Source organism: Ornithodoros turicata, chromosome 5 (assembly GCF_037126465.1).
Source record: "Ornithodoros turicata isolate Travis chromosome 5, ASM3712646v1, whole genome shotgun sequence".
In the NCBI taxonomy this organism is placed as follows: Eukaryota; Metazoa; Arthropoda; class Arachnida; order Ixodida; family Argasidae; genus Ornithodoros; species Ornithodoros turicata.
In genome coordinates, this window is record NC_088205.1 from 43,212,671 (window position 1) to 43,225,292 (window position 12,622).

General features: G+C 46.7%; 1 protein-coding gene across 3 annotated transcripts in view; it reads left to right on the plus strand.

The window, feature by feature from the left end:
• The window catches only part of LOC135394410 (protein mesh-like), a 159,434-nt gene that overhangs the window by 33,735 nt on the left and 113,077 nt on the right, over positions 1-12,622 (plus strand). For all 3 annotated transcript variants that reach the window (XM_064625139.1, XM_064625141.1, XM_064625140.1), the window contains 2 exons: positions 130-286; positions 8,110-8,303. In XM_064625139.1, the coding sequence (XP_064481209.1) occupies positions 130-286; positions 8,110-8,303 (351 nt within the window). The remainder of the gene's footprint in view (positions 1-129; positions 287-8,109; positions 8,304-12,622) is intronic.

The following is a 12,622-nucleotide window of genomic DNA, read 5'->3' on the forward strand; positions in this document are numbered from 1 at the left end:
TGCACTACAGAAATGTACGTTTGCTACTTCAATAAGTACACTTTTGGGAGTTAACCTTCTACAAAGCTGGGAGTTTATTGTTTGGAGATTATTTTGTTCAGGATTAACCGTCTATACTTTTACACGCAGGTTCACCTCAATGGCTACCTTCATTTTGGTGGATCTCCATCCAGCTTCAAATTCAAAATCAAGTTTCCTCTTCGTCCCGAAGATACGATTCGTGAGAAAGATCCAGCACTCATAGCGCCTTGGCTTAGCTACCAGGCCATGGTGTCCGGCATTCCGGGTGAGTGGATGACAATTAAACCGCTAGATTACGCACGTGTTATGCCGGTATCAGCAAACAACGTCATCACATTTTTTCTGGTCATCACCTTAATTAGTTACGGCTATTTTAGTAAAGTTGGAGGCACGCACGTGCAAAACGAACTTTTCTTTTTCGTGTCAGACGCCTGTCACGAAGAAAAACGCATAGAGAATACTTGGAAATTTCATTTTGACCGAAACTAGGAAAGGCCCTCATCGGTGAGCCATTGTGGGATTTGTCAAATCTCAAAAAGCCTGCCTACGGGACAAAAACACCCCACGAGATGAAAATCCCGGGAATATCCCTGATTGTGGTTACTAGAGATGCACCCGGTGTGGTTAAAGGGGCACTAGAATGCCATCACAAGTTCACTTGAAACTACGTTACACGCTGTGTTGATTTCGCCCTTGTCCTCGTAATTCAAACCTTTGATTCCGTTACGAAGCTACAATCAAAATTATACCGGACTCTTTCTTGCCTCGGCACTATGCAGTGAACATCGCCTCAGCTCGTGGATTGGGTATACAACGGGTGCTTTTAGTGCATGCTGCGCGTGAACGAGCCTGCTACGCCATGGAGCAGTTCCAGCGAGAAACATAGCGCGACTTACGAAGCACGCTGGTGTCACTATCCGAAGGACGTGAAGATAATTGTTGTAACTAGAACAATTGGGATTACTGTTGTGGGCTACAATTCAGTAAATTGGTATTGAAAAATGCAGCAATGCGCATCATGCCACGCATGTACACAACGCTACGACAGGACCCGTTACACATCCAGAAGCGCACGATAGGCATGCGCGCGCTTCCCCTGCTATCTGATTGGATGCCGCCAACCTTTGCTTCCTGAGGATCCATTCGTTGCCGCCAAAGACGGCTCTGTTTTCATTGCATTTTTCTTCTAAACGGTAGCGCTGTGTGAACTCATTTTGCGTGTATTATACTAATTGAAACACTGACTTTCATTTGAGAACAAGTTGGTTTTGCATTTTAGTGCCCTTTTAAGTTCGCCGGATCCGCTCTGCGCCGGGCACCTTGCGAGGAGGACACTCAAACACGACGTCGTAGCAAATGACTATCTACATTTACTTACATGAAGACTGGTGGACCACAGGTTTCCACCTCCAGCAAGAATGGGCCTGTTTTCACATTCGCCTCGTATCCTAGCTGCGCCCCAGCGAACAACCCTCGGCGCGCGCCAAAAGAAACCCGCGTGGGTAGCATAAAGGGCCAAAACCGGTCTTGGAGTGGTGCCGCCGAGTTCGCGCGGTGTCCCCACTTACCCTGCTCCTGTCGTCCTGTCGTTCCCATCCAGCGCCAGCTATTGAACATGGAGATAAACTGGCCCGGCGCAACCAAGGCCTAAGCCAAGGCCAAAAGTCCTGACCATTGCTTTTCCTCTCGTGCCCCGGGGGGTATATACGTTATTTCGGAAAGGTCAGCCTGACCTAAGGTTGGCTTGCTATTCCTAAAACAAAAATATGATGAAGCAAAACCATATAGAAGATGACGAGGGTGGGGTTAAGTGTAGATGACATGAAAGGTCAACTCATAATTTGTTCATGAGGTCTGTCGTCTGGAGGAAGTCGAACAAAGCTCGAGTGACGCACCACTGACGGGAGTGTCGCACAGGGCCAAGTAGTACAGAAAGGTCAATGTGTGTGTGTCCCAGAGCAGTCAGGGCAGCAGAGCAGCCCAGGGGTCTTAACGACAAAAAGGTTGGGACACATCCCACACTTACATTGACCAACGGTCTGCTTACAAACCCTTTCCCCGAACGTTAATTTGTAAATAAATAAAACACAGCCACTAAAAGTCAGTAACGTACTTCCCCAAAGGTGGACACAAACATGTGGAAGTGATTTCCGTATATCACCATCATCCCGAACTGTGCCCAAATTGCGGTTTGCAAAGTAACACCGCCTGTTCGATACTCGTTAATTAAAAACAGACACACAGCCGCCACGGTTCCCATTGTTGCAAGGCACTTTGAACCCTTGGATCACCCCAGGTCTCCTTAACTCAATGCACAGAAAAAACATTTTAAGAAGATTAAGAGGTCGCCTCACAACACTGATCTTTTTTATTCCGCGTTAGCGCTGCGAAGCAACCGTGGCTATGAGCACCGTACAGACGTGGACAGATGGAAGGACAACATTGACCTGCGAGAATGTTATCGTTCGAAAGTACTCAAATTATCTGACCAATCTTCTTAGATCCGCAAAACGAGCTTCAGTGAAGCAGAGAAAAATGGAAACAACCCTAAATAAACTGGAAACTCATAAATAATTTCTTCGGCAGGAACAACCATAAAACTCTGCCCTCTGAAATGTTTTCGGCCAACAGTGTTTACAAAAACAGAAATGAAATAGCCAATGCTTTTAGTACACATTTTGTTAAAACTTCCTCGCATCTCACTCAACTGCGGGAACGATTCTCGCACATATTAACACGTGTTGCCATTCATTCTCCCTGCGTCCTACTTCATCAGAATAGGATCTTAAAATAATATCTGATCTGCCTGATACTGCTCCTTGTCTAGATGGCATGAACTCGCGGCATATTAAAATCGTAAAATACAGGGTTCGCCAAGATAAACTTCGGGATTTGTAACGAAGATAAAACAAATAAGAACAGTGTTGGAAAGCTAAAGTAGACGTTAGAGGACGTATTATGCCCCCAAATTTTATGTCTATAATGCCACCTAGTCTGTTACTCTGCGGATAAATCGTGAAAATTAAAAAAAAACCGTTGCTGCCTAATCGGCTATACCTGTGTTCCAGCTACTTTCCTCAGATAGCGACACGGTCGAATGCGGCGTCGCAGAGAACTAGTCTGCTTTCAGTTCTACATGTTCGATGTCGTCTGCAACGTCGCGCTCGACCGCTTCGCCATCTGACGGAAAGGAGCTGAAACACAAACTGTGGTTCAGCTCCTTTCCGTCGGATGGCGAAGCGGTCGAGCGCGACGTTGCAGACGACATCGAACATGTGGAACTGAAAGCAGACTAGTTCTCTGCGACGCCGCATTCGACCGTGTTAGCGCCGCGAAGCAACTGTGGCTATGAGCGGCGTGCGGATGTGGACACATGTAGAGAGGACAGCAGGAAGGAGTGGGGGACACGAAACGTGCAATGCTTTTCAACTAGGATGGTCTCTCATTCCGGTCTCCCGCTTTTGTCCGAAATACCCTAATTGAAGAGTTCATTAATGAATTTTAGGTAATTAGTCATCTTGTATGGCTTATCCATTCTACTGTATCCATGCAGATGCTTTTCTGAAGCATGTATGAGTTGAGCAGTACCTAGTTGATACCTGAGCAATAAAGACCAGAACAGGGATCAGAAACGTGAAAACCAAAAATTCTACCGGCCGAAATGCTGCGTATATGCCACAGGTGTGGTGCTATGCTATGCTAAGCGGCAGAATGGAATAGGAACTGACTTACCTGTCATCGAGTGGGTAGCGGGAAAACACAGTATTGGTCCTTCTTGAATCGTTGTCGCACCAAGCAAGCGAAGCAGACCTGCCTTCCACTTATCTATCAGTGAATCGACTTGCAGAAGTATCCAAGAGGCTCCGAGTTTTTCAGAGTCGGTATCCATAGACACTAAAAACCATCCAAAGCGGTACCGGCAAAGATGCTTTGCTTGCGTCACTGCTGCACCCACCATATATCGAAACTTTACGGCGAGCTGCTCCGGCACCGTCGACACCCGCTTACGCGCGCCACGGAAAGTTTATAATTTCAAACCGACCAATGAGCGCTCGCATACCGGGGGAGCGGCCGCAGGAGCCAATGGGCTGGTGACGGCAGAGAACTCGCGCTTCGACGTAAAAATTTTGATGTTTCATGACGTTTGATGACGCGAAAAGCTCGCAGCGCCTCACTTTAGTCCGCAAAGGGACTCGCGAGTTTCATCCCCTTGGTATCGCCAAAAAAGGCCCGTATAGCTGACCATTGACGAGATCACTTGATTAGATACCGACGGCTCAAACCCTAAATGCGTCACAGTCGACGGCTAGCAAAGTCTTTGTTCCCTTTGAAACGCATACTGCGCGAAAAGTGTCACGGGGGAATTGGCACAGGGGGAGTTGACACACGGGGGAGACGGCGTGGGGGAAATGAGACGGCGGAATTGGGACGGGGGAATCGTGCTACACTCCATAAAATCGATTCATGGCACATATCATGAGAATAGTCATGGAATGTCATAATGACCGTCGATAGTCACAAAACAGTGTCTCACACTGTTTGAAACAGCGGTAGTCCCATAACATCGATGTATGGCACATATTGAAAATAGTCATGGAATGTTATACCAGGCTCCAACAGCTCCCCATAGAGCCCATAGTTTGAGATAATTCACACAACACTGGGCACACGACCAATGAAATTGCGACGTGGTGGATATTATGCACAACCAGTCGGCCCATCAGGAGCCTCCATGTCTGGTTGGCTTTTCGGTCGGTCCTGGCTACCATCGACTTCTACTGGATTTCAGGCCTGCCGCCGTTACTCGGTATTCAAAATAACTAAAGCGATTTTGGGGTAAAATACAGATTTATTTGATACAAAGCACTAATTCAAAGATCTGATACATGGGTGCACTGTGCGTACAAAGCCCACTGCGTTGCTGACACACTGGGACAAAGTTCGAACATGAAGCAGAATGAACACACCGTTCAACTCCTAATACCGAGCCAGTCTCATGAGTGCGTATCATTTCATGATGAGCATCTTCTTTCGTTGCCTGCGGTGCATCCATTATAGCGAAGCGAAAAGCGCTTGTGTGGCACGTAATCCTGTCTTTGTTGACAGTCCTCGAAGTCCAACGGCGCTCGAACTTGTTCTTCACGCTCCAACTCATGAAGCATTCCGGTACCGCAGTTGACAAATTGTTCGTGGGATAACAGTTGTGTCCAGAAACAGCACAACACGCGTAGACTCACAAGGACGAACGAATAAACCTCGAACATATTTCTGCAAACTGTTCTGTCGATTGACACCACCGAGCACAGGAGGACGACATGCCGGCCATGCTATTTCGAAACTATGCTGAAACGGTCGAAGCGCTGTGCGCACATGCGCGCTACAAAATGCGATTTCAAAACGTTCTCGACCAATCGGAGCGCGCGCATAGTCTAGGCCAATGGGCTTGCAACATGGTGTATGGGCGCAGTGGTACATACTCTACAGCCGCGTCCGCGGGTACCTGAGGAGGACTGGTTATACGCTCTGTAAGCGCGCAGGGCCACTGCGCATGACGCAAGAGTGACGTTTCAATTACGCCTTTGATTGGCTGGAGAAGACATGTGCTCGCTCCAAAAGGGTAAACAAAGCAGCGTCCAGCCGAAGCGGAGCGGTGGAACAGCGAATACGGCTCTGATATCGACATCAGAAGTGTCTTTTTTTTTTTTTCGTGACGATCTTGGTTGTTTGAACAAACGTAAAAAAAGTTGAACGTAGGAAAGTGCTTAAGTTTGAATTCCTGGACGTCTGTATTAGTTCGAATAGCGTGCTTCATTCAGAGATCGTTCATACAGCATGAGGGTTACGCTGTCAACCAATGGACGGATCCAGTGTGGTTAGTGTGAATGCCCCAACGGAAATGGGAAATTTAGTCATATAGCACGCTACATTGCTCTATGCTGCCATCAAGGACGTGTCAAAGACTAACGTAAGGGAACAGTAGATACGCCGCCCGAAAAGTAGCATACCACTAGACTTGTACAGTAACATGAGTAGTGTATTTAAGTATATTTAAAAAAAAGACGAATTTAGTAATCGAACTTGAATACCTTTTCTTTACTTCTACGCTTTTTCCAAGTTACTTTGAAGATACTACTCTGTGCGTCACCCGGAGGTCAAGCGAAAGATTCCCTATTGTCGCCGCAATGCGTCATGTACATAATGCTTCAGTGACTGAGATATTCGGGACATCCTCGTCCCTCTTGGGAAGGGGTAGCGTACAGTGCCTTGGGTGGTTTGGGGGCACGCAGGAGGCGATGTGAGGTCCTGAATTGTATGCGGGTAAACTATCCAGACCCTATCAGACAGGATAGAAGTCCAGCGCCGAAATGTGACTCCAAATATATAGGAAGTAACGCGTTACTTTTAAAAGTCCTGAAGATGGTGCCTCGGTACTGCGGAGTCAAAGTAATGACTACAAACAACTCTGGTATGTGTAGCTTGCCAGTGGCGACGGTTGATTGCCTTCTCCCACCGCCGACGTTCCCGTTTGTCTTTTGGAACACGGAAGACAGATACTCCATCCAAGCGTCCAAAACACGTATTTATCACAACACGTACTCCACAATACTTATTTACCATTTCGTCGCTCAAAAACGACGTAAAACACGAGAAACTCACAGCGTGAAAGCGACCGATCCAGCTTGTTTACCTTTTTCGCTGCTCGCACGTGGTGCAATGGGCTTCTCCACGAATAGGAGCACGCCGCATCAACGCGCGCGTCACTCCACTCTCTCCCCCTCCTCTTGTGCGCAGAAACCCACTTACAAAGCGTATAATGATTGTCGGTAGTCACAATACACTGTGACACTGTTTGAAGCAGCAGTAGTCCCAAAAAATCGGCTCATGGCACATATCATGAAAATAGTCATGGAGTGTCATAATGACCACCGGTAGTCATAAAACGTTGTATGACAGTTTGAAGCAGCGGTAGTCTCATAAAATCGATTCATTGCACATATCATGAAAATAGTCATGGGATGTTATAATGACCGTCGATAGAAAACACTGTATGACACTGTTTAAAGCAGGGTGTCGAACCGCAAAAAATACGGGTTCGGTTCGGGTTCGGGTTCGCGTTGTTTTGATTTCGTTCCGGTTCAGTTCCGGTTCGGCCACGCCAAAAACCGAACCGGTTCAACGCTTCCGTTTTATATGTTCCATAAAACTGCTTTTATCAGGAAATGCGTGGCTAATAGCTTACTGCTGTTGTCTGCATTGACGTCTTTAGCGGTGAGATAGCTCTTTAGCGAGAGCCGTTTTAACCGTTAACCGAGCCGTCTTAACCGTTTGGAATATATTACCCTTTCATATAAAAACATCACGCACTTTTCATCAATTCCGTTGGACTCTAAAGGACCATCTTACCTCACAGGTAACGCATCCCGGCGCTATTGTAGGCTGACATCCTAATTTACACTTATTTCATCATTGCTATCAATATAACTACTCACTTTGTTCATTGCGTCGCTCATGATCGCAGTTGTCTCGCGACGTAAACCCCCAATTATTATTAAATCACTTTGTTCATTTTGTAAGTGCTTCATTGATGTTCATAAGTATACCTGTATTTGTATGCATTTATCTTTGTGTATTTCGCACCTGAATCTCTGTCAAGCATTTTTTTTTTTTCATTGTTACCACCACCTAGCTTTGTGTGTTAGTATGTATAACTTTCTTTTTGGAGGCCCTTTTTCTAGATTTGCTACAGGCCTCTCTTCCCATTGTACTAGTTAATTCTGAAATAAAACGAACAACAACAACAACAACAACTTAGTTCCCCATCCAGGGTTGTGTCCACCCCATACCCTTTCCTTTACCCTTTTATGCCCTACCTGTACCAGGGTGTCTCAAGGTCCATCCACACTGTAATTATGTGCGAAACAGTTGATACTGTTGCTGATACCAGGCGAGAGGGAACCACGTCACAACATTCAAAGACAACGTAAAGGAGATTGAACTGTGCCTGACAATTTCACGTTCTGTAGTGCGACTCTTGTGACCCCAACATGAATTTTGTTGAATGAAAACTTGTTGTGGCCTTGCTTTCAGAGTCTGGTGTGTACTTCCGTATCGTCCAAATGGGTACATCTACGGATCGTGACCCCGAGGGCTGGTTGCAACGAAGGATCTTTGACGACTTCCGGGAAGGCATGATCGGAGCTGCCGAATTTAAGCCTGTCTTTGCAGTAATCGCCACATGGAGAAACGTGACGATCGCGCAAATGCGAAGCAATAATATTAAGGTATGTGTCAATTCTCGGTTCATGGCTGAGCAGGCAGGTGGAAACGCCATTGACAGTTTTCAGAACACATGAGCTAGGTTCCTTGAGAGTTTCTTGTTGGATGATATTCACTTTTTTTTCTTTTTCAACTTGAGCTAAACTAAAGCAACAACACTATATCTCGAGATAACATAAAATTTGCGCTCACGCCCATGCGTGTACTTCTAGATGCCACGTTAGAGCCGACTTAACATGCATTGAAATGCGGCCCTTTGGTTTATCGAGACAGTCTGTGTAAGCCAATGTAGTTTTGTCAAATATTCAAAGTGTAGTGATGAACCTGAGCCAAAATCCCTGCATATAACATAATGTCAGCTTATCCTCCTGTTCGGCGCGGTGCAAAACAGTTTCAGCGGATCACACTTGCCTTTTAACGCAGTGGTACGAGTACGTCTATCCTTGCGGTGCGTATCGGATATCACTTCCTCCATGGGATGTCATGACCGCCGAGGCTGCGTAACGAAATTGGAAGTAATACGCTCGTCACTTGGAAACTATTCAAGATATCGCAATGAGTGAGGTGTTAAATGCTCGATGAAAGTTTCACGTGATAATGCACGCGCTATCAGGGGAGGGGTGTATGTAAGGGCACGAATGTCGCCCAACAATTACCGCGTGCATGTACCGTGTATCACAGTAAAGCAAATTATGAGCTCTAACCTCATACCACAGAAAAAGCAGTTTAGCACATTTGAATGTTGCAGGGAAATAGTGAGCTCAAGTGTGACTTTTGTGACAATGCCGGCATATATATGAGACGAAAACACAATCAAAATCAAAGAAAACGTACCCTACAGGAAAGAGCAGATGAGGTGCCACTAACTACTGGGGAACGTCCAGACGTTGTAGACAGAGCAAAAGGAGGCAGCTCGTGCTAACTGGACATTACATAACCAAGATCATCGGCCACCACGTTGGGTGCTGCATTTACAAAATGAGTCAAAATGACTTCAACCATCACTAACAACCTGTCTGTAGTTCTACGTCCAACCACAACGGCTGTGAGCCCCAGCACAGCCACCGCAGTCATTTTTTCATTGGCATTCTGAGTATGGTGCAGGGGCAGGCTGTACTCGGATAGCTTCAGTGTCACAAACGCCACACCTAGATTTGTAGATACACGCGTTGCATGAAATGCTCTACATCGTCCAATAGTGTTCAATGAGATCATACATGCGTACTGTAGAGATCGTTCGAAAGCGAGAACCCGCTCCTGATCCCCTGAAACTATGCGGATATGGGCTTCATTCTTTTGCCCGAGGTAATCGCATTAAAGGAGCATTAAAGTGGTATCCAACATAGCCAAAAACGGCTGTCATTTTGTAAAGCAGTATGTGAAAAGCATTCCTACAAAATATTTCTGTCCAAAGTTGTTTCACCGCGGCGCAATTAATTTGCAAAATCTCTGCCGCGGCGACGGGTCGGAGCGCCCCAACTGCAGACCACGCCCATTCTAGTATGACGTTTGTGGTAGAGAGCCCCCTCATTCGCTGGTAGAAAAAACCGTCTGCTACGAACATTGAGAGCTGTTTCTTGTTGCCTGCTATTCATTACATTATTTATATCACGTTTTCTGAAAAAGAAAGCATATATGCAGCCCGACAGAACAAGATTGCGATCACAAGAGTAAAATCCGATTATCAATCACCGCCGAGCGTTTCTGTCGTACGCCAAAGATGGAACAGCAGCAGATATTCCCCCTTGGTCGGCATGGCGATGCAACTACTGCAGGTACACACGTCCACGCACGTCCCTACCAATTGGCACGTCCCGATGGCTTCGCTGAAGACCTTCCTGGTGCGACAGCACAGTAGTACGAGCACCACACCAGGAAAAGGCACAGGACGCACTCGCTGCTCATAAAAGCCACAGTAGCAGAAAGCAAGCAAGCAATGACGGCGCTGTTGTAGCGCCACCTGTTAGCCATTAAACCAACTGTGCGGTGAAAGCGATCAGCCAGGCCGCACGCTGTCGGGAAGCACTGGGGAATCGCTGTACATCACACAGTTAGATTCGTGCTGCACCACTCGTGCTTCCCGTGGTGTCAGGGGTCCCAAAAACTCAAGGTATTGTCGTTGATGCCCTTCAAATCCTCCGTTTCGGACGTCACGCAGCCGGAGAACGCCTATCGTCTCCGAAGCGGTAGCAGACGCTCCGGCCTGCTTGGTGTTGGTCACCTCGATCATGTTATCCCAGGTCCAATGAGGAGCGTCCCTACCACTCACGTCACATAGTGACGCGCGTGGCGGCATTCATCACGTGTCTATCGTGAAGGCGAAGGAGGGCGTTCCGCGCACGTGAGGTTCCAGGGGCTATTGCAGGCGTCCTAATTTCGCTACGGTTGTACTAACTGTGGGAAAACTGTTTTGGGGTGCCTAACGTTCCATACTGACCAAAAACGGAAACATAATTTGTGTGCCTCTAGACTGCTCCTTTAAGGTAGACATCATACTGAAGGTGCTTGAGCAGTGGGCGGTAGACAGAAGACACATCAAGGGATGATCGTCGATCATGTGGATGAAGGTTGCGACGTTCATACGTTGGGTGCTGTCAGGACAGCAGTTGTTGCATTATAGAACTATACTACCACATTCTCCTATGTAGGTGATATAGAAGGTATATAGGGAGTTTTAGCAAATCGGATTTTGCAGCTCCCGATCGGCAACAAATACGGTGAATGCGAACCGATCGTATCCGGGACAACGCCAGCGCGAACACTTTTAGCAAACCGGAGTGAAGCGGAGACGCGCTCGCAGGGGGCGAAGGGTAAGACGCGTCTCTAAAATGCGCAATTAACAAAATATAGAATATAATGGTTTTCCGTCCCAAATTTTTTGTGGACGACCTATCGAAAGGATTTTTGTTCTGGAAACGGCATTGGTATCCTGAATTGCAAGAGGAGGAGCTCTGTCCTTTCTTTTATGCCTCTCGTTGTGAAGGTTTTGCCGGAAACAATGTTTACCACTTGCGTAATGGAAGCCCATTTCGCCGGAGACTCATAGGGATTCTCCGCGAGCACCTCGCGGAGCAGATGTAGATCGTCGGCGATTGTAAATCGCTTTGTAGCAGGTGCCACCGTAGCAGACGACACAGCCATGCTGAAGATTGCTACCGTAAATGTCTCCGGTAATGGCGGCTAGCGAGCGGAGCTCCGGCGACGGCCGGAGAGATACGGTGAGGGTGACGTCATTTGAGCATGCGCAGTTGCATGGCCGCACCGACGGTAATCTACCGTGCGGGAGGACGCGCTTTGCTAAAACTCTCTAATATGTGTATAATATACCGTATTTTACGGTGCATAATGAGCGCGCTATACATTGTACAAAGTATTCCAAGGAGGCAGTGCGCATTATGCGTCGGAGTCTTTTTCTGAAAGAACGGTTCCCAGTGTTGTACCCGCTACCAAAACAGATTAACGCAATACCGCTACCCCTACTCCACAAAAAGTTGCGCAATGCTAGCGTCGTTACAAATTTGAAAAAGTAACGCGATACCGCTAACGCTACCAATTACAAGTAACGTAAATACTATGCCGCTACTTTTCTGCTACCGTACATTTCTCTAGGCAACACATTATCGTATAGACACCTCGTTGCCGAATGTGTCTAAAGACGGTGCAGTATTTATGCAGCGAGAAGCATGTCGTTACTTACAGCCAAGATATACTATTTGACTGTTGACAGGCTTATGATAGCGTTTTGTTCGAGATATCGGCGAATCCCAACTTCAAACTTTTCCGTCAGCTTATACTCCCGACGGATTGAGTAGTTCTCCTTGTGGTCGACTGGTGCACTTGCCAATATAAGCGAACTCTCATCGAGTCATCAATAACTAGCTACTATGTGGTAAAAAGATATATATGTATACATTGACTCCCGAATGATTTTATTATTTCTTCATTTTGTTTGGCTCAAATGCCTACAGTGTAACGTATTTAATGTCAGAAGTTAACTAGATCGCGTTCGGCAATCTGCGTAAGGTAAGGTAATTCTATCTTGCCAGAAATGCTTCACCTGTGGCACAAACATCTGAAAGGAGCAATGAGGTGACATTTAACGTCGTTCGAAATCCTACCTCATCTCTCAAGCTGTCCACCAGGAGTCGCCATGCAAAATATCTTCGCTCTACGGTGCGTTATAGCTGTGCAATGAAATTAACAGGAAGACAGTGGGAGAAAGCAGCCGCAGACGGCCGACACGATTCTCGCGTGACGTATTGGAGGCTCCGTGCCTTGTTTCTTTGTTTTTTCTTCGCAGCTCAAGCGATGTTTATACATACTT